Genomic DNA, 22,649 nt, shown 5'->3' on the forward strand with positions numbered 1-22,649 from the left:
TATTTAGGTCTTCTGCCCATTTTTGGATTGTTTGTTTTTCTGTTATTCAGCTGCATGAGCTGCTCGTAAATTTTGGAGATTAATCCTTTGTCAGTTGCTTCATTTGCAAATATTTTCTCCCATTCTGAGGGTTGTGTTTTGGTCTTCTTTATGGTTTCCTTTGCTGTGCAAAATCTTTGCAGTTTCATTAGGTCCCATTTGTTTATTTTTGTTTTTATTTCCATTTTTCTAGGAGGTGGGTCAAAAAGGATCTTGCTGTGATTTATGTCATAGAGGGTTCTGCCTATGTTTACCTCTAAGAGTTTGATGGTTTCTGGCCTTACATTTAGGTCTTTAACCCATTTTGAGCTTATTTTTGTGTATGGTGTTAGGGAGTAATCTAATCTCATACTTTTACATGTAGCTTTTCAGTTTTCCCAGCACCACTTATTGAAGAGGCTGTCCTTTCTCCACTGTACATTCCTGCCTCCTTTATCAAAGATAAGATGACCATATGTGCGTGGGTTTATCTCTGGGCTTTCTATTCTGTTCCATTGATCTATCTTTCTGTTTTTGTGCCAGTACCATACTGTCTTGATTACTGTAGCTTTGTAGTATAGTTTGAAGTCTGGGAGCCTGATTCCTCCAGCTCCGTTTTTCGTTCTCAAGATTGCTTTGGCTATTCGGGGTCTTTTGTGTTTCCATACAAATTGTGAAATTTTTTGTTCTAGTTCTGTGCAAAATGCCAGTGGTAGTATGACAGGGATTGCATTGAATCAGTAGATTGCTTTGGGTAGTAGAGTCATTTTCACAATGTTGATTCTTCCAATCCAAGAACATGGTATATTTCTCCATCTCTTTGTATCATCATTAATTTCTTTCATCAGTGTCTTATAGTATTCTTCATACACGTGTTTTGTCTCCTTAGGTGGGTTTATTCCTAGGTATTTTATTCTTTCTGTTGCAATGGTAAATGAGAGTGTTTCCTTAATTTCTCTTTCAGATACTTTGTATTGAATTTTAATATTGTTTGATTAATATATGCCTTGGCGTGTTTCTCCTTGGATTTATCCTGTATGGGACTCTCTGTGCTTCCTGGACTTGATTAACTATTTCCTTTCCCATATTAGGGAAGTTTTCAACTATAACCTCTTCAAATATTTTCTCAGTCCCTTTCTTTTTCTCTTCTTCTTCTGGAACCCCTATAATTCCAATGTTGGTGCATTTAATGTTGTCTCAGAGGTCTCTGAGACTGTCCTCAGTTCTTTTCATTCTTTTTCCTTTATTCTGCTCTGCAGTATTTATTTCCACTATTTTATCTTCCAGGTCACTTATCCGTTCTTCTGCCTCAGTTATTCTGCTATTGATCCCTTCTAGAGTGTTTTTAATTTCACTTATTGTGTTGTTCATCGTTGCTTGTTTCATATATAATTTTTCTAAGTCCTTGTTAAATGTTTCTTGCATTTTCTCTATTCTATTTCCAAAATTTTGGATCATCTTTACTATCATTATTCTGAATTCTTTTTCAGGTAGACTGCCTATTTCCTCTTCATTTGTTAGGTCTGGTGGGTTTTTATCTTGCTCCTTCATCTGCTGTGTGTTTTTCTGTCTTCTCATTTTGCTTATCTCACTGTGTTTGGGGTCTCCTTTTTGCAGGCTGCAGGTTCATAGTTCCCTTTGTTTTCGGTGTCTGTCCCCAGTGGCTAAAGTTGTTTCAGTGGGTTGTGTAGGCTTCCTGGTGGAGGGGGCTAGTGCCTATGTTCTGGTGGATGAGGCTGGATCTTGTCTTTCTGGTGGGCAGGCCCACATCTGGTGGTGTGTTTTGGGGTGTCTGTGGACTTATTATGATTTTAGGCAGCCTCTCTGCTAATGGGTGGAGTTGTGTTCCTGTCTTGCTAGTTGTTTGGCATAGGGTGTCCAGCACTGTAGCTTGCTGGTCATTGAGTGAAGCTGGGTGTTGGTGTTGAGATGGAGATCTCTGGGAGATTTTCACTGTTTGATATTCCATGGAGCTGGGAGGTCTCTTGTGGACCAGTGTCCTGAAGTTGGCCCTCCCACCTCAGAGGCACAGCACTGACTCCTGGCTGCAGCACCAAGAGCCTTTCATCCACTGGCTCAGAATAAAAGGGAGAAAAAGTAGAAAGAAAGAAAGAAAGAGGAAAAAAGAAAATAAAATAAAGTAAGGTAAAATAAAATAAAGTTATTAAAATAAAAAAATAATTATTAAGAAAAAAAGACAAATGGTGAAAGCAAAGCTATACAGACAAAGTCTCATACAGAAGCATACACATACACACTCACAAAAAGAGGAAAAGGGGAAAAAATCATAAATCTTGCTCTCAAAGTCCACCTCCTCAATTTGGGATGGTTCGTTGTCTGTTCAGGTATTCCACAGATGCAGGGTACATTAAGTTGATTGTGGAGATTTAATCCGCTGCTCCTGACGCTGCTGGGAGAGAGTTCCCTTTCTCTTCTTTGTTCGCACAGCTCCCGGGGTTCAGCTTTGGATTTGGCCCCGGCTCTGCGTGTAGCTCGCAGGAAGGCATCTGTTCTTCGCTCAGACAGGACGGGGTTAAAGGAGCCGCTGATTCGGGGGCTCCGGCTCACTCAGGCCAGGGGAAGGGAGGGGCATGGAGTGCGGGGTGAGCCTGCGGCGGAAGAGGCTGGCGTGACGTTGCACCAGCCTGAGGCGTGCCATGCGTTCTCCCGGGTAAGTTGTTCCTGGATCCCGGGACCCTGGCAGTGGCGGGCTGCACAGGCTCCCCGGAAAGGGGGTGTGGATAGTGACCTGCGCTCGCACACAGGTTTCTTGGTGGCGGCAGCAGCAGCCTTAGCGTCTCATGCCCGTCTCTGGGATCCGCGCTTTTAGCTGCGGGTCGCGCCCGTCTCTGGAGCTCCTTTAAGCAGCGCTCTTAAGCCCCTCTCCTCGCGCACGCGCTCTTAATCCCCTCTCCTCGCGCACGCGCTCTTAATCCCCTCTCCTCGCGCATGCGCTCTTAATCCCCTCTCCTCGCGCACCAAGAAACAAAGAGGGGAGAAGAAGTCTCTTGCCTCTTGGGCACGTCCAGACTTTTCCCCGGACTCCCTCCCTGCTAGCCGTGGTGCACTAACCCCTTCAGGCTGTGTTCACACCGCCAACCCCAGTCCTCTCCCTGCGCTCCGACAGAAGCCCGAGCCTCAGCTCCCAGTCCCGCCCGCCCCCGCGGGTGAGCAGACAAGCCTCTCAGGCTGGTGAGTGCTGGTCGGCACCAATCCTCTGTGCGGGAATCTCCCCGCTTTGCCCTCCGTACCCATGTTGCTGCGCTCTCCTCCTTGGCCCCGAAGCTACCCCCTCCGCCACCCGCAGTCTCCGCCCGCAAAGGGGCTTCCTAGTGTGTGGAAACCTTTCCTCCTTCACGGCTCCCTCCCACTGGTGCAGGTCCCGTCCCCAATCTTTTTTTTCTTTTTTTTTTTTTTTTTTGCGGTACGCGGGCCTCTCACTACTGTGGCCTCTCCCGTTGCGGAGCACAGGCTCCGGACATGCAGGCCCAGTGGCCATGGCTCACGGGCCCAGCCGCTCCGTGGCATGTGGGATCCTCCCAGACCAGGGCACGAACCCGAGTCGCCTGCATCGGCAGGCGGACTTTCAACCACTGCGCCACGAGGGAAGCCCCCATCCCCATTCTTTTGTCTCTGTTTATTCTTCTTTTTTCTTTTGCCCTACCCAGGTACGTGGGGAGTTTCTTGCCTTTGGGAGGTCTGAGGTCTTCTGCCAGCGTTCAGGAGGTGTTCTGTAGGAGTTGTTCCACGTGTTACCTTGCTTTCAATAAAACCTAAAAGTCCCTCTGGGTTTTCTTAACTTCATCATTTTTCCTAAGTCTCAGCTCATTCTGGGCATTCTCACACCCTTCTTTGATAAATTCATATAGCATTTATCAAATTCACTCTCTGAAATTTTTTATTTGATGTATTTGTCACCTATTGACTGTTCCTAGCATATGCTGTGTTTTAATGATACTCTTTTTTTTTTAACCTTAGTTATATACTTCTCCTTCTCCGTTTTGTTCACTTCTTAACATTTGCATTTACCAAGGTTTTTCCTTTTAAAGATTATCTAATACTTAATATTTAGTACCCATTTTTACAGGTTTCTATCCATTTTAAGGTTTGGTTTTTTTGTTTGTTAAATATACTAATATACTAATGTTTTCCCTGATTTAAAAAAAAAATTCTTTCCTGAACTCTAAGATATATGTTAACTCACTTATTCCTTCTAATACTCTTATGTACCCCAACATGACCTATGTTTGGTTGAAATTATTAACCAGGTCCTCCATGTTGATGAGTATCAGTTCCTCCTTTTTTTTTTTTTTTTTTAGTTCACTTAGTATCTGTATCACTTATTCCAAGAACTTGAATTGCTCTGAAAATACTGGGTATGCTATTCCTGTTCAGGGTGGTAGAGCATGATTTTTACAACGTTCAGGCATGATCATTTCATCAGCCGCAACAGCTAAATGAATGCCTTAGGAAATCCTAGTTTTCTCAAAGCTAACTGGGTAACACATTAAAATTTCAATATTTCCTCCCACTTACAGTTTAAAGTCTTACACATACACACACCTTTTAATTCTTTCCCTCTATTTCTTTACGCCTATACCTTAAAACAATCTCTTTCTTATATATAATACTCCACTTTGCTACTCACCTTTATATAAATATTCACAAACATAAACTCATGTCTACACTTTCTCTTTTAATTTTCAAAAAGGAGAGAGAAAAGATGAGAGATTAAAAGGGAGAGGTAGGGAAAGCGGGGACATGTGGACAGAAGGAAGAGGGGCCTGGACGGAGGGATTAGTGCTACTGGCCCCTCTACCATAGCACTTGTACCCTGAGGGCTCACCCCTTCACGCAAATGCATGGTCAACAACTCAGCCGTTATCACCTCAACCACTTAAATAAGCAGTCCACAGGTTAGACAAAGCAAAAGGGAAGAAAGAAATAAGAAAGTGAGTGAATGAATGTAAGTCAGATTGCCTCCATTCTCAGCTTTGCTTTCCAGAAGGTCTATCTGGGGACTGCCTGCGGTGACCATACAATCCTGAACATCTGCCTTAACATGAACACTCGAAGAGAACATGAATCACAGGATCGGTCCATCGTCAAAATAGCAGCTCATTTACCGGACCTCATTGTCTATGGAGATTTTTCTCCAGAGCGACCTTCTGTGGATTATTTTGACGGAGTCTTGATGTTTGTTGATATTTCAGGCAAGTGCAAAAGGAATGTTTAATGTGGGGAAACAACAGGCTTGAATCGGAATCACATGCAGAGCTTGACTGCAGAGTGGGGGAGCATTTTTGAGTTTTTGTGCTGTTACTGCAAATATTCCTACTGAGAAAACTGGAGGGAGGAGGGATAACCTGTGGACCTGGCTCCCTTTCTTCTTCCCTTACCCAGCATGTCCAGTAATGGGCAAATCTTTAAGATGTCCACGTCACAGGCCTGGAACTTCAGGCTCCAATGGCCCTGTCCCAACTGACTCAACCCCCCATGCCCCACAGCATCCCAGGCAAAATTGACCTCAGAAAATGGCCTCTCCAGATGTTGTTTACAGCTTAACAGGAAACTTGCCACCTCTTCAGAAGTCTTTGAATTTTATGAGTTTTCATTGCCATGAAATGGAAGTTCTATATCCAGTTAAAGAAATTGCAGTCATCCCTGTACAAGTTGAGAAATTAGGAGGGAAGAGTTATCTGGTGCCTTTCCCTGACCCCTAAAATAATAAATAGAGAAGGCCCAATATCTGACACTTGACCAGACACATAGATCATTTAAGAGAAACCCTGCCAGTTCTTAAAAGCTGAGGCCCCCTGCTCACCAGTGTGGTCCTCTTCTCCTGACTGTTTGGTTCCTCCCAGCACCCAGGGAAACTAGCTGCACATTTGTTACAGGTTTTACTGCAATGACTGAGAAGTTCAGCACAGCCATGTACATGGACAGAGGGGCTGAGCAGTTGGTGGAGATCCTCAACCACTATATAAGTGCAATAGTGGAGAGTAAGTGTCCCCATAGGTTTCTGACTTAAGCATATTTCAATTCATTGTTTTTCTGTATTTGGTGGTTATAACCTGATAAAGTACTGTTGCTTAGCATTCTTCATTGTCTCCATGAAATGTGTATGAAACTAGTCTTTTTGCAATATAATACAGTACAAATGAAGGAATGCAATCAAACCTCATTAACACAGATTATTTGAGGGATTAGTTTTGCATTAGTTACAAAACTAAATTAGAGACTACTTTTAAAAGAACTGTAGTAGTAATTCTTTTAGTTATATTCAATAACTCCAAAAAGCTAGCATCAGTATAACTCAAACACAGTCATTAAGAGAATATGGTATGAATAGATGAGTGATTTATAATCAACTTGTCAGTAATTTGTGTCCTGATAATGGATTCTGAAGTACTTCCAGCTGACTGCAACTTTGGTCTCCTTTTCAACCTCTGCCTAACAACTTGTTTGCATTATTAATTCAAACTATTCATGAAGAAAAGGATTTATTCTATTAAGGTAAATCTTAGGTCTAGTCTATTATTAGGCTCTGAGTTCCCTAGTAATATCTTAATATCACCCACTAGATAAAATTTGATTGTCATTAAAAGCAGAAACTGTATCTAATTCCTTTTTGCATTACACTCAGCACAGCGGTGCTCAACAAATTTGCAATGATGCAAAAATAAGAGGAAAAATGTCCATTTATGTCAGAAAGCCTAAGTAAACAAAATGCAAATTGGTAATAAACAAAACCCAAGTTGACCATAGTTGTGTTTTTTTTCTGATTTTCAGTTCTTATGGAACCCTGTCACTCATGTCTGTACTCACCCACACTCACTCAAGCCCCTGCTCATAACATACATAGATCAGGGAAGAACATCCCATTATCATGGGAGTAGGATAGCTGTCCTTAAGCCTCCTCAGCAATCCCACCGTCTTCGTTCCTATCTTTTCCCATTCACAAAAACAGAGCAGGTACATAATCTAGTTCACTGTTCTCATTCTGCAGTTGAGGAAACAGACTCAAATGGATTTAAGTGCCTTGTCTGAGATGACGTCTTTAGTATAAACCTATTCTCTGAATTGCTCTTCTCTTGACCTAATTTCTATCCCACTGTTGAAGAGTAGATTCTTTTTATTAGCTTTAAGAAATCAAAGTTATTCTGTACACCTGAAACTTACATAATTTAAAAGAAAGAAACCAGAGTTTGATTTTACCTTCTCTCTTTTTTTTTTTCCTCAGAAGTGTTGATTTTTGGAGGAGACATCTTAAAATTTGCAGGTATGGGGGCTTACCGACATAGCAGGGGTAAGAAAGGAATGCCAAGGGGCCTGTGCTCTGACAAAGGAGGCATCTCAGAGAAAGCAGTGGCCAGCAGACCGGGTGGAGAAATGTTTGAAGTGTAATTCTGTACAGATTTCATACAAAATAGACTGACCCCCAGGGCAGGGCAGGACCTCCGGTGTGTCTTCCTTTTCAAGGTGATGCGCTGCTAGCCCTGTGGAAGGTGGAGCGGAGGCAACTGAAAAACATCATCACGGTGGTAATTAAATGTAGCCTGGAGATCCATGGATTGTTTGAGACCCAGGAGTCTGAAGAAGGCCTGGATGTCCGAGTCAAGATAGGTAAGCTCTTGAGAAAGAAGAGATGCTATAGCAGTTTGGATATAGGTCCTGACTCCTGAGGCATCTCCCCGCTAAAGAGAAAACAGTAGAACACTGTGACTCAGGTCCACCATCTTGTCTTGAACTTTGGATTAGGTTAACCAGAATGTGAATTTTGGTTCCCTCACTTATCCGTTAAGAGAACTAATATCTACCCTAGAGACTCTTACAAAAAAGTAAACTTAAGTGGTTAGTATAGTACCCGGCACATAGACACCACTCCACAAAATAGTCTTTATCGTTACTATTGCTGTTATTATGATTAGGTCTTGCTTCTGTCAACAATATGTATCATTAAGCACAACAGCGAGCAGCTTGTGATTACATAGATTCAGCAATGTCGTAAGACTGGTCCTCCCCCACTTCATAAGAATCATGTCCAAGAAAAGCTTACAAGTTCAACCTGCAACACAGCTCCACTTAATAGAGGGCTTCTTAAATTCACACGTACAATAACAATCACACATATTTCCAATTGTGTTGCAGACATTACACTTTGTCATTTCCACTTCACCACAGTCCTGAGGTACAGGCATCAAAGGATTTCACAGGTGGGGAATGAGATTCTGAGAAGTGTAAATGATGAGTTACAGCTGTTGCTGTTGGTGTTAGCTTTTGCCTAACTAAACTTTGTAAACTTTATAATTCTCGAGTATCAGAGATGATGAGAAGATCAGAAGTTATCCAATTAACTGCTTCTCAGTTTTCTTTAGGTTATTCAGAATTTCCAAATTAGTTAAATCTTCTGTTGAAAAAATAATCAAAGTTGTTATAATACTGAATCTTATTTTTCCAAGTTAACACCTAGAGAGTTTTGACATATAATCCTTCTTGGAAATGATGGGGACCCTTCATGTGTATGCTGATTGGCTGTTAGAGAAGTGAAGTGGTTCCAGTAAATTTTTTTTTCTTTTTTTTAAATTTAATTTCATTTGTTTTTAAATCTTTAAAATTGAAGTATAGTTAATTTACAATGCTGTACCAATCTCTGCTGTACAGCAAAGTGAGTCACTTATATACATACATTCTTTTTTTTATATGCTTTTCCATCATGGTTTATCACAGGATATTCAATATAGTTCCCTGTGCTATACAGTAGGACCTTGTTGTTTATCCATCCTATATATAATAGTTTACATCTGCTAATCCCAAACTCCCAGTCCTTCCTTTGGCAACCATAAGTCTGTTCTCTATGTCTATGAGTCTGTTTCTGTTTTGTAGATAGGTTCATTTGTGCCATATTTTAGATTCCACATATAAGTGATATCATATGGTATTTGTCTTTCTCTTTCTGACTTCACTAGTATGATAATATCTAGTTGCATCCATGTTGCTGCAAATGGCATTATTTCATTCTTTTTTATGGCTGAGTAGTATTCCATTGTATATATGTACCACATCTTCTTTATCCATTCATCTGTCAGTGGGCATTTAGGTTGTTTCCATGTTTTGGCTATTGTGAATCGTGCTGCTATGAATATAGGGGTACATGTATCTTTTTGAATTATAGTTTTGTCCAGGTATATGCCCAGGAGTGGGCTTGCTGGGTCATATGGTAATTCTATTTTTAGTTTTCTGAGGAACCTCCACAGTGTTTTCCATAGTGGCTGAACCAACTTACATTCCCACCAACAGTGTAGGAGTTCCCTTTCCTCCACACCCTCTCCAGCATTTGTTATTTGTAGACTTATTAATGATGGCCATTCTGACTGGTGTGAGGTGGTACCTCATTGTAGTTTTGATTTGCATTTCTCTAATAATTTGTGATGTTGAGCATCTTTTCATGCACCTACTGGCCATCTGTATGTCTTCTTTGGAGAAATGTCTCTTAAGGTCTTCTCCCCATTTTTCGATTGGGTTGTTTGTTTTTTTGTTGTTGAGTTGTATGAGCCATTTGTATATTTTGGAGATTAAGCCTTAGCCTGTCACATCATTTGCAAATATTTTCTCCCATTCTGTAGGTCGTCTTTTCTGTTTTTTGTTTGTTTTTATGGTTTCCTTTGCTTTGCAAAAGCTTGTAAGTTTGATTAGGTCCCATTTGTTTATTTTTGGTTTTATTTCCAATGCAATAACTTTTCTTTTAGTGAGCCTAAGCATCAGTATGTTTCAGAGGGAAAACAAACCATATGTATATATCAGGGGAAATCAGCTTTGACAAATCAGCATGGCAGAGAGCAAAGATAAAAAACAAACTTTGATTATGTTAATTATAGTCATTTAAAAGAACTGTGTATCACTTACAGTTCATGTATACATACATTTTGTATACATGTCATATTTTACAACATTCTCTCTTCTGTTGCTTTGCTACCAAAATCTTCAGCTCCCAACTTGAAAACAACTGGAGGACACATTCTTGGGATAGAACTTGACGGTCAAAATGCCTGTTCCTTTCCCCTACCTTTTCTTTTCTGGCTATTGCCTGAAATTTCACCCTAAGTGCTTCTTTTCAGCTAGACCCTCAATCTCTGATAAAATGCAAGTTGTTCCCAAACAGAAATCATTAAAACTGTCCTCTGTATAAATAAGAAGTGTAAATAAGTCAAAGTATAAATAAATTGAAGAAAAGATAAAATAACTTTGGGGACTGATAGGGCCATCTAGGGAGCTAAATGTCATAGAAAGGTGAAAACAAGTAGGTAACTTGCTAGCTTTGGGAGAAAAGGAGTTTGGGAAGGGCCAGGCCCAGAATAGACTGCTCTGATTTCCATGTAAAATTTTAGAAACTAGATTTTGCTCTGGGATGCTCAAGATTCTGATTTGTCCAAGAACCCATGCTGCTGGGGACTAAGCCAGAACTTCTCATGCAAATCCATTGCTTGCCTTCTTGCCAGGCCTGGCTGCCGGCCACATCACCATGTTGGTCTTTGGAGATGAAACTCAAAACTACTTTCTAGTGATTGGTCAGGCGGTGGATGACGTGCGCCTGGCGCAGAACATGGCCCAGATGAATGATGTCATTCTATCACCAAACTGCTGGCAGCTCTGTGACCGGAGCATGATTGAAATTGAGAGGATTCCAGATCAGAGAGCAGTAAAGGTAGGTGTGATCCTGTCACTTGCAGAAAGTTCTGCCAGTCTGTGCCAGGGGCCTCCTGTCAGAAAAGCCACTAGGAAGCCACTGGTTCCATGAAACTTCCAGGCTGGAGACTTGGATGGGGTCAATCTGGGTTAGATTAAAAAGTATTGATCCAGGGACTTCCCTGGTGGCACAGTGGTTAAGAATCCGCCTGCCAATGCAGGGGACATGGGTTCGAGCCCTTGTCCGGGAAGATCCCACATGCCACAGAGCAGCTAAGCCCGTGAGCCAAAACTACTGAGCCTTCATGCCACAACTACTGAAGCCCGGGCGCCTAGAGTCCATGCTCTGCAACAAGAGAAGCCACCGCAATGAGAAGCCCGCGCACCACAATGAAGAGTAGGCTCCGCTCCCTGCAACTAGAGGAAAGCCTGCGCGCAGCAACGAGGACCCAACACAGCCAAATAAATAAATAAATAAATAAGTAAAGTATTGGTCCAGAACACCTCCTCTGGGAGGAGCCAAGGCTGGTGAGTTCAAGAGGAAATGATCAGGCTTCTCTGTGGTAACTAAGGAGGTGGAATTTCGGTATGGAGGCCTTTGGGGGGACTAGTGCCCTTGCTTAATGAAAGGAAGAGTCTCCTGGCTATTCCCTAGGAGCAGAGGGTTGTAGTTTTGACGGCTGCCATTGGCCTTCAGGTTCTCTACTCAACACTCTCCTAACTCAGGGTGAGGAATCACCGAGGGTGAGGATTGAAGGTGAGCAGGGGCAGCAAAGATTAGTGAAGGAAGAGACTTTTCCTGTGGCCCTGCCTAGTAGAAAGCACTGTAGTTAAGTTGAAGACCAACTATAAGCAGAACTGTCCTTGGGATATAGCCACTTAGAGAAAGGGGGCAGAGCTGTGCTGCTAGATGAACCAAGAATGAGACTGCTTGGCAGATGGAAAGAAAAGATGGTGAACACATGGAATTGCAGGCAAAAATGAGAGCCTCCTCATCCCCCCACACACAATGTACTAGGTATGCATCAGTCTACAACCCTCACAGCCCTCCCCCACTCACTCTCCCAGTAATACACATCCCAGCTGCATGACCTAGCTGGGTGATAGCAATGCCCCCCATTCCCCATCTTCTTCAATCATTCTGTATACTTTTAAAAATTGTTTTTAATTTTAAAATTAATTTTAGACTCACAAGAAAGTTCAAAAATAATATGAGTGTTTCCATATATCCCTTACCCGGCTTCCCCAAATGTTAGCATTCTTCATAACCAGAGTGCAATAGTCAAAACCTGAAAATTAACATTGGTGCAATACTACTCACTAATTAAAGGCCTTATTTGGATTTCACCTGTTTTCCCACTAAAGTCCTCAGTGGAATGTTCCAGGATTCTATCCGTGATCTCACACCACATTTTGTTATTTTTACCTAGCCTCCTGCAATCTCTAAAACAGTTTTTTAGTTTTTCCTTGTCTTTTACGACCTTGACATGTAAGAAGAGCATTAATCAGTTATTTTAGTGTATGTCCCTCTGTCTGGTTTTGCCTGATAGTTTCTCATTATTGGACTAAGGTTATCCATTTGGGGGGCAAGAATGTCACAGAAACGAGGTTGTGCCATTCTCCATGTATCATATCTTGGGGTTCATGGTTTGATATGAATCTTATTACTGGTGCTGTTCTTGATACCTTTTGGGACATTAGCACCCTTTGTCTTTTTACGCTTGTAAGTGAGAAATGATGTACAGTTTAACCAGGATTTATTTGAATTAAAAATTATAAAAGAATAAGAAAAAGAAGAAGAAAGTTCTAAGACTGGAAAAGTATACAGGTCAGCCCCTTGGAATGGTCCTCTGTGTATATACCAAAGATTGAGGGTTTTTTTGGGGTTTTTTTTTTGCGGTACGCGGGCCTCTCACCGTTGTGGCCTCTCCCGTTGTGGAGCACAGGCTCCGGACGCGCAGGCTCAGCGGCCATGGTTCACGGGCCCAGCCGCTCCGTGGCATGTGGGATCTTCCCAGACCGGGGCACGAACCCGTGTCCCCTGCATCAGCAGGTGGACTCTCAACCACTGCGCCACCAGGGAAGCCCATATACCAAAGATTGAGATTTTAATGACCAATCAGAGATATTTTTAATGTAGTCACAGGCAAATAAAGCTCTTCATTGTTTAAGTATGCTAGTCTCTGTTTATCATGTCCTGGATATTCAAAAGCATACACCCTGCCCTTTCTGTTGAGAAATTACATTCAAAGGACCAGACAGTCCTCAGAATAACCAAAAACTTCTCTTTTTTTTTTTTTCAATTTAGGTTAATTTCTTAAAACCACCCCCTTCTTTTAACTTTGACGAATTTTTCACAAAGTGTATGGCTTTCATGGATTATTATCCTTCTAGTGACCGCAAAAGTAAGTACCCTCTATAGACAAAAGCCTTTGCCTCTACAATTGGTCAGTAGGGTCTTATCCAATGCCAGGGGCTCCATTACAAGTGATTGGCCTCCTCAGTACAGCTCCCAGTCCCAGCAGCACACAAAAGGGACGTCCTTCCCATTCCCCACAACCTTCCTCAGCTCCTCTACCTCTCCCTTGGCAATGACTCCTTCCCTCATCGTCCAAACATTTGCAAGTCTTCTCCATGATAAAAGAAAAAAAAAAAACTTCTATGAACCCTACTTTTCCCTTCTAACCTTCACCACCAAACTTCTCAGAATAGTAATCTGTATGTCTCTGCCTTTTCTTCTATCCTCTCATTTACTTATTCACCTAATAAGCATTGATTACATGCACCTCGGAGGTGAGGGGGCATGTGTTCACCTATTTGTCAGTCTTGAGCCCCTGACATCTAGCTTCTGTCCACTTCTCCTGTCTACTGAGACTGTTTATGTCAAGGTCACTAATAACCATCAACTTACCAAACCAGCTGACCTCTCTTCAGGCCTCATACTAGGTGCTTGGCTTTAGATACTCTCTTTTTCTGGATACTACCTTCTCCTCTTTCCTTGCTTTCAAGAATATTCCTTCCTAGTTTTGCTTTTACCCCTCAAACTACCCATTTTCAGTGCCCTTTCTATTCCTTAAATGTTGATGATTTCAGGGATCTGTCCTTGACTGTCTGGTCTTCTCTACCCACCTTTTGTGGAACCATTCATCTATGCTGGATTTCCCCATGACTCCACAGGGCTGGGACTAGGGTGAGGAAAGCAGGACAATTTAGGTGATACAAAACAAACTTTAACACTTCATGAAGTAGACAGTCTTCTGCAAAATGGTGCGGAGGGCAAGAAGCTTTTATAGGGTAAAGAATAAAGGAAGAGACAAATAAAAAATATCTGATTGGCTGGGGTCATATAGTTAGTCTTTTTTTTTTTTTTTTTTTTTTGCAGTACGCGGGCCTCTCACTGTTGTGGCCTCTCCCGTTGCGGAGCACAGGCTCCGGACGCGCAGGCTCAGTGGCCATGGCTCACGGGCCCAGCCGCTCTGCGGCATGCAGCATCTTCCCAGACCAGGGCACGAACCCGTGTCCCCTGCGTCGGCAGGCGGACTCTCAACCACTGCGCCACCAGGGAAGCCCTTTATAGTTAGTCTTGTTTGGGGTGAGAAGGCCCAGAGTTGGCTTGGCATTTGGGGATTGGCTGACTAGATTATTGCATTTCTGGTTAAGAGGAGCATTTACAGGGAAACAAACGTTATCTAAGTCTTGGTTTGCTGACATGGCACCCTGGGCAGGGAACAGCTCCATCTTGGGCCTAGAAATTTATTTCAACATTGTCTAAATTCTATGCTACTTATCTTTCCCAAAAAACCATTTCTTCATCCAAACTAGAAACTTCAGAAATATCTTTGAATCATTTTTCTTTCTCATCATTTATGTGTAGGTCTTGAATATTTTGAACATCACAAATAGTAGACTGTAATTTTACAAAACTGCAGTAGGTAATGGGGTGGGAGGGACACTGAGGGGAACTGCAGGAAAATTGACCAGGAAAGGCCAAGAACCCAAAAGCTCCAAAGATGGAGAAAGTCTGGTGACACTCCTTGACTTGTATCCCATCCCAACTCCTAGATCTTAATGATGCCTTCAATAAAGAGCTTCTTCTGGCCTTATTTTGGTCACTGCAATACTTCAGTGCAATTCTGGTGCTAATTACCTGGAGTTAGCACAGATAGGTGGAGTCCTCCATAAGACTCTCCTTATTTCAGACACCAGCTGCAAGCTCTGAGATCACCAGGCCACCTGCGCTTCTGACCAACTGGCTACAGATCCAAGGGTTCCCACAGTGCTCTCAGGTTCAATAAATAATTCACTATAGTTCAATATTCACTATAACTCACAGAATTCAGGAAAGTGCTATGCTTATAATGATGGCTTTAGTGTAAAGAATACAAATGAAGACCAGTGTTGTATTTATCTCTAGACACATAGGGTGAGGTCTGGGAGAGTCCCAAACATGAAGCTTCTGTATCCTCAGGACACATCACTCTCCCTGCACATCAAGGTATGATTACCAACCAGGGAAGCTCACCCAAGCTTTTGGGGGTTCAGAGATTTTATTGGCATTTAATTAAGTAGCCATGTTGATTGAATCATTGACCTTGCAATTGAACTAAATCTCCAGTCCCCATTCCCTCCTCAGAAGTCCTGGAGGTCAGGCTCTAATCACCAGGCTCAAAGCCCCAACCCTCTTATCATGTGCTTGGTCTTTCCAGATAGACCCCTATCCTGAATCATCTCATTAGCATAAATTCAGGTGTGGTCCAAAGGGCCCACAGTGAATAACAGAGACAATCCTATTAACTGGGAAATCCCAAAGATTTAGAAGTTACTCTCAGGTACCAGAAACTGAAAACCAGCCAAATTCTTTATAAGTTTTGTCTCCATAACCATTACCACCTTAATGGTCTAGACCTTTACAACTCCTGCTCTCTTCCTGAGTTCTTTGCCTTTTTCCACAGTCTATTTAATGTCATTTCTTGTTAATCTCCAATATTCACATGGGGCTCCAGGCAGGCTAGAGTAACATACTGTGCTCGTTCTTGACTTTAACCAACTTGGTTCCCTCTGCTAGGAATGCCCTCCTCAATCCTTCTAGGAAAAAGCTGTAAGTCATTCAAGACTGAGTAAAATCCCTAGTTCTCCTTTGAACCCTTTTCAGATTAAACCAGTTTGTCTAGGCCCCTGCTTCCTCTGAATCTCTCTGGTCTTTATAATCTTTTAGCCCATTTGGCCTCTTTTCTGTTTAAATTCTCTAAAAATATTATACGTAAATGTCCATAAGTCAGTGCCTCCAGGAAAAAGTCCAAGTTTCCTAATGACTTTTTTTCCCCACACAGTGCCTAGCATGGTGTTTTAAATACACTAGGTTTTGAATATATTCCATAAAGACTTTAAAATTAAATTTTCTTCTTAATTTGTATCCCTTTCAGACTCCATTGTTATTTTTCAACTATTTTTTTCACATTATCATTATTTTATTCCCTGCTAAAAGCCTATCATCCTTTCTTTCTCCCTCATTTTTTGATTTCTTCAAGCTCATTCTTACCACCTCCTATCAGTCTATTTTAGAGTATGGAACTATCAACCATTACAGTAACGAGAACCATAGAGATAATGAAACCCCAGTGCTTTTTTCCCCCTGGACAAGGAAGTAGGAGTCAACCAGGGCAGTGAAGCGACTTGTCCAGAGTCACACAGTGAGTTGGTATCAAACCTGAGATCAGAAGCCAGTGTCCTGAATCTTACTTGTGCTGCTCTTTCAACTCTGTCATCCCCTACATTCTGTCACCATTGTCCTCCATTGGCATTCCCTCATCTCTCCATTCCCATCACCTGTGGCAAGACTTTTAGGCCAAGTATGGAGGTGAAAGTCTCCTTAAGTTCTGAAGCGTGATGACAATTAGAACAGGGTTTTGAGCTACACACAACTGAATTTTGGGAAACCCACGACTTCTGAGAACTTCTCATTGGATTTCCCTTGGCCCTATTTGGCCACTAGGTAGCCCAGAGTGTCCTGACTGAACAGTGAAGACCACTGCCCAAGGGAATGGGGACTGGGAGGTGCCTCTCTCTAGCACTGCAGAGCCAAGCTTCCCTTTCTGAGCCTGCGCCTCCTTCTGCCCTCTTAGACCTCCTGAGGCTTGCTTGCATGCTGGAGTCCAATCCTGAACTGGAGTTGTCCCTACAAAAGTATGTGATGGAAAGCATATCGAAACAGGTATTTTCATGTTTTAATTGATTGGCTTTTGGTGTGTCAGGGATCTTGGACAGCTGTGAAGATCAAGAAAATCAGTAGCTTGTAAAATGTTTCATTGAAGTAAAAAGAGGTGGGGCTGACATTCTCCATGCCTAGGTGACTGAAAAGCTTATTGTTCACATCAGGATACTTTTAAGAGTTAAAGGGGCATTATTCATAATTACACTGTGACAACAGGCGTAAACTAGGACTGTGTTGCCTTACACAACTGGGCAAGCTGAAACTGTCCCAAGCATATAAGAACATATGGTTACCCTTTCTATAGGCCACATAGCAGAAAGACATCAAGGGAATGATACTGTTTCTCTTAAGTCACTTGAATTGGATCTTAAGCTTTGAAAGTTAATACAGATAATTAGAACTCTCAGAACTACCTCCAGCCCCCAAAGTTTTCCCTTTGCATTTGCTTAGATCTAGGTTCTCTCAAATGCATTAATCTGTGCAAATTATAACTGTTTCTGAGCACTCACCATATGCCAGACACTCTACTCTTTCTTTCTTTCTTTCTTTCTTTTTATAGCCTACATATATCTGAACTACATCTATAGCCAAGTGGTTCACCGTTTTTTTTTTAAATAATTATTTTTTTGGTTGCACCGGGTCTTAGCTGTGGCAGGCGGGCTACTTAGTTGTGGCATGTGAACTCTTAGTTGCAGCATGCACGTGGGATCTAATTCCCTGACCAGGGATTGAACCCAGGGCCCCTGCATTGGGAGCTCGGAGTCCTATCCACTGCACCACCAGGGAAGTCCCTCTACCCTTTCATATATTTATTCTTCACAATCCTTGGCAGATATCTTTATCCCTCATATGTGAGAAAACAGACCCAGAGGATGCCATGAAATTTCCTGAGGTTGTAAAGTAGGAAATGTGGCTAGGATTTGAACCCTGTTCTCTCTGAGCCCTACATTTTTTGCACAGGCTATACACTGCCTCTAATATATGGCTGTTTTAATTCTTAATCCCATCAAAATGCAGTTGTGCCCTAGAGGAAATCTTTGTAGGACAAGCCTGATCAGTGGGCAGCTGCCTTCACAGTGTGGGTTGAAGAGCTATCAGAATGCACCCCTCCACATTCTGCTCAATTTAGAAACACTACCTTTAGTGGCTGCAATTGTTCGACTCTTCAAGGTTTTTGAAGCTCAAGAGAGCCACCCCCTCTTCCCCTCCCTCCCTCTAAGAGATATAACACATTATGCTTCTTCCGCTGTTACCAGCTGAGAGCAAGGTCTACAGGAATGGGATATGTGAGACTCCGTGAGTCACTGTGAAAATTGTGGGTAGGAATGACGAACACCAGCTGAAGATGTAACAGCTAAGGGGGCTGAAAGGAGGCAAAAGAGAAACATATTACAGCTTTACCAAGGCCTGTCCCTGCACTTCAAGAACAGAGATGTGGGGACTTCCCTGGTGGCGCAGTGGTTAAGAATCCACCTGCCAGTGCAGGGGACACGGGTTCGATCCCTGGTCCAGGAAGATCCCACATGCCGCGGAGCAAGTAAGCCTGTGTACCATAACTACTAAACCTGCGCTCTAGAGCCCATGAGCCACAACTACTGAGCATGTGTGCTACAGCTACTGAAGCCCGGACACCTAGAGCCTGTGCTCTGCAGCAAAGAGAAGCCACCACAGTGAGAAACCTGTGCACTGCAGCAAAGAGTAGCCCTTGCTGCAACTAGAGAAAGCCTGAGTGCAACAATGAAAACCCAATGCAGCCAAAAATAAATAAATAAAATAAATTTTAAAAATAATAATAATAAAAAAAATTAAAAGCACCCCTAAAAATTCAAGGTAAAACAAAACAGAGAGTTGTAGGCATATAATAGAAAGATATGTTTAAAAAAAAAAAAGAACAGAGATGTGGTTACATTTTCCAAACCAAAACTCAGAACACATGGCCTGATAGAATAAATTTTAAATTATTTAATTTATTTATTTAACATATTTTAAATTATATATTTAATATTAATTATTGATACTCATTTAAGAAATTGATTTGAAAACTCAGAAAATTATCATATTGGTGAGTTAGAAATTATTAAATTCTCTTTTATGAAAAGTCTCAAATTACATGAAACCAGGACTGTCTCAGCCTGCAAGATTCCCTATACACAACTGGCTGCAAGATTCCCTATACACAATTTCCTCTTTCATCCAGAAGATGTGTTTCATATAGCCAATGGGGAATTTGACACTTTTGTGCTATTTGGGGGAGAAAAAAATGCAGTGATTCTCCCCCATTGGTTTGCTATGCAGTTAATTAACAAAATTCAGGGCTGATGATATAGGCAGGGATACTTTGGGAACACCCTCCTTTCCTTTCCCTGTGCCTGTTGTGGATAGACTTAGAGAAAAGATGGGAGCTGAATGAAATATACCACCCCAAGAGGCAGGGGAATGTTATAAATGGAATGTTGGACTAGAAGTCTGTAGATTTGCATTTTTGTTTGCTACTGTTTCCCCATGTGACTTGGGAAAATTATGTTATTTCTCCATCTCTCAGTTATCTAATTAGTAAAATGGGCATAATAATGCTGATTTTATTTCATCTGAGGATAAAATAGGATAGAATATGAAAATATTCTGGAAGGTACCTTACTATGAAAATATAAGGTTGAATTACATAGCATGCTATGCTTATTCCTACATCGTAAGGGAGCCAAAAGAAGAGCAGTCCTTTTTTTATTGTGATGGCTCATATTGGCATGAGAGAGCTAGCAGTTGGGGCAAGGGAGTGGTGTCTGGCCAAAAATGAGCAGGTGTGTAGGTTCTCATTGGAAGAGATTTTGATAGGCCATTCCATTTCCATCTTTTTTACTTTGGGTTGCCTCCTCTGTGTTGTACCTCCCAACTTTGATAACTTCAGCTTCCCTAGAGAATCTCAAAAGGCTAGTTCTATCCCAGTGATAATTTTGGGTGTAGGGGTGATATTGGGAGGAAAGATCCACTGCCAAGGACACATGTTAAGGAAAGCTTCCCTCTAAATTGCAGATTGATGACAAACAGCTTCGGGGTTATTTGTCTGAGCTTCGCCCAGTGACGATCGTGTTTGTGAACCTGATGTTTAAGGACCAAGACAAAGCAGAAGTCATAGGCTCAGCCATCCAGGATGCCTGCGTGCACATTAATTCTGTCCTGAGGGTCTTCCGAGGCCAAATCAACAAAGTCTTCATGTTTGACAAGGTAAATTTCCCACTCAAGGTGTGGGAACCTACCAATAATTTAAGGTTAGCATTCATGTCTATGGACACGGGGGAGAGGGAGGGAATAGACACCTTTAACCTAGAACTGTCAGTCTTTATTCATAGTTATAATTACAGCTTACATGGTGGATATGGCACTCACTGTGTGCCAGGCATTGTTCTCCACACTTTACATATTTTACTCATTTCTCCTCATGGCTTCGCTAAGAGGTAGGTACTGTTCTTATTGTCCCCAGTTTACAGATGAGGAGGTTTAGGTAGAGATGAGGATACTGAGACAAGATGAGATTAAATGGTGGACTGGGATTCAAACCCAGGTAATGTGCCTTCTTCATCTGTGCTCTTAACCACTGTGTTCAACTAGCTTTCACTATACATACGTATATCTGCAACCCAGGGTATAATGCATCTCCCAGAGATTTTAGGTCAGGTTTCTAGTAACCATCATACCCCAGAAGCTGTAATTTCCGATAATCTCCACCTGCCGTATGTACACTTCCAGTTCCCCTTTCAGTTTCTTAATCAGTTGGGGTGGGTGGGGGGTGGGTGTCACCTCTAGCTCTCAGTGTTTTCAATCTGCTCATATTCAATTCAGAGGAAAATGATGTGATAAATTATCACAGAAGTGCTCATGAGAATTGACTCCCCATCTCAGGTGTTTCTGTATCTTAAGAGCAGGGCACTCAATTACTGCCCCACACTCATTCATTCACTAAGCATTTATTGAGCATTTCATAGCCACTGAAAGCTAGGGCTGCAAAGATGGGTGACTCACACACGTTGTCCCAGAACCAGGCAGAAAGAACAAATTCTTTGTAGGAAAAATAAACTCTGTGCTTCTGAGGGAGTGGGGCCTTCCAGCACAGTGTGCTCTAGTACTTTCTTCCATATTCATTCATGAGTATCATCAGAAAAGAGCATAGAACCTAAGAGAACAGTCTTCGGTGTCCTGGAGAGACAGTTCCTGGCTCCAACCATTCCCAGCTGTGTGACCTTAGCAAGTCATTGAACTTCTCAGAGACTTGGTTTGTTCCTGAATAAAAATAGGGATATTATTTAAATGGGGAGAGCATTTGCCTCAAATGATTGTTGGAAGTTTTAAAAAATATATGTGTGAAGCGCTTGTTGCAATGCCTAGTTCACGTCAGCACTCAGCAGATGAGAGATGCTAGTCTCACTGCCAGCGTGAGACCTTCCCAAGCCACTAGGCAGAATTTCCAGGCAAAGCAGACCCACCAGTGGCCCCAAAGGGGCTGCCCTCTAGTCTCTTCACAGACCTGGATTCAGGGCTCCCCTCGCACATCACAACAGAACCCAGCGCCAATTAGGATTTTATTCTTGGTCAGCTGCTTTTTGGAGAGGGTTGAAGAAATTGAGGCATTTTACTGTTCTTTTGCATTTTATCAGGATATAACATACATAGACTCAAATTTTTAACTCATTGGGCTTTATTCATTATGCCCTTTTCTTACAGAAAACAGCATCTGAGATCATTTTTTAAGGGACTGGTATTAAAAGTGCCAAGTTTTAGAGTTTACTCTCTGCTTGAAAGAGTTAACTTTTTGTGAGAAAAACCACTCCCAGCTTAAGCCTTTATCCTTAAGAAAAATGAATAATAACAATATCTGAAAAGATCTTTAGAGTTTATAAGGTATATGTGTATATATGTGCGAATATGTATATATATTAATATTTTCAGTAGCCAAACCAACCTCAGCAAGTCTAGGTTATACCCATTTTCAGATTCATAAACTGAAGTTCATAGAGTGTAATTGACTTGTCCAAGTTTCTACACTTGGGAAGTGGCCTGAGAACACAGATTTCTTGATTCCAGAGCTGGTATCTTTTGCTCTGTGCTGCTTCTTGGCCTTAAACTTAATGCCTTGCAGCCCAAGACCTTGGCCACAGGAGAGAGTAGAGGAGGGTGCACACAAATAGCTCAGTACAACCCACTATCTCTGGAGCAAAAACAAGCCCCTCTCAGGCTCAAGCCCTACTGTTGATGATGCACTAGAAGTTACATGGAGTTTGCTAAAAATAAAATGGGTGTGAGAGAAATCATGATGACATTTGTTTCAGAGAGTGAAAATTGCTGCCCACCCTCCACTGGGCCTTCTAGCTGGTCCAGTTTAAAGCTGACTGTCCACCAGTTGTGTTTGCTGATTCTCTCCCTCACAGGGCTGCTCCTTTCTCTGTGTCTTTGGTTTTCCCGGGGAAAAGGCACCTGATGAGGTCACTCATGCCTTGGAAAGTGCTGTGGATATATTTGACTTCTGCTCTCACGGCCACAAGATCCAGTGAGTGTTTCCAGACCCTGATTCCGTCTGGTCCCTGACCCTGTTGTAGGATATGGGGAGATAGGACAAGTGTCAGGGAAGAGGAAGGCAGGAGAAGGCTGTTCTTGCCTGGGTGCCCTTATGTCTGCATTCATTACTCATCTAATGTACAGGTAGGGTGAGCAAACCCAGCCCTGACTCAGTCAGATGGGGGAT

General features: G+C 42.2%; 1 protein-coding gene across 1 annotated transcript in view; it reads left to right on the plus strand.

Moving 5' to 3' along the window:
* Positions 1-5,080: 5,080 nt before the first annotated feature.
* ADCY10 (adenylate cyclase 10) overlaps positions 5,081-22,649 on the plus strand; it is a gene marked incomplete at both ends in the record, with an annotated part of 95,449 nt that continues 77,880 nt past the window's right edge. Inside the window, 9 exons of the mRNA XM_079725009.1 lie at positions 5,081-5,231; positions 5,916-6,020; positions 7,262-7,300; positions 7,501-7,644; positions 10,518-10,723; positions 13,013-13,109; positions 16,827-16,915; positions 19,946-20,137; positions 22,336-22,454. Of these exons, the coding sequence (XP_079581135.1) occupies positions 5,081-5,231; positions 5,916-6,020; positions 7,262-7,300; positions 7,501-7,644; positions 10,518-10,723; positions 13,013-13,109; positions 16,827-16,915; positions 19,946-20,137; positions 22,336-22,454 (1,142 nt within the window). The remainder of the gene's footprint in view (positions 5,232-5,915; positions 6,021-7,261; positions 7,301-7,500; positions 7,645-10,517; positions 10,724-13,012; positions 13,110-16,826; positions 16,916-19,945; positions 20,138-22,335; positions 22,455-22,649) is intronic.

Source organism: Hyperoodon ampullatus (genome assembly GCF_949752795.1).
Source record: "Hyperoodon ampullatus genome assembly, chromosome: 2".
Classification (NCBI taxonomy): Eukaryota; Metazoa; Chordata; class Mammalia; order Artiodactyla; family Ziphiidae; genus Hyperoodon; species Hyperoodon ampullatus.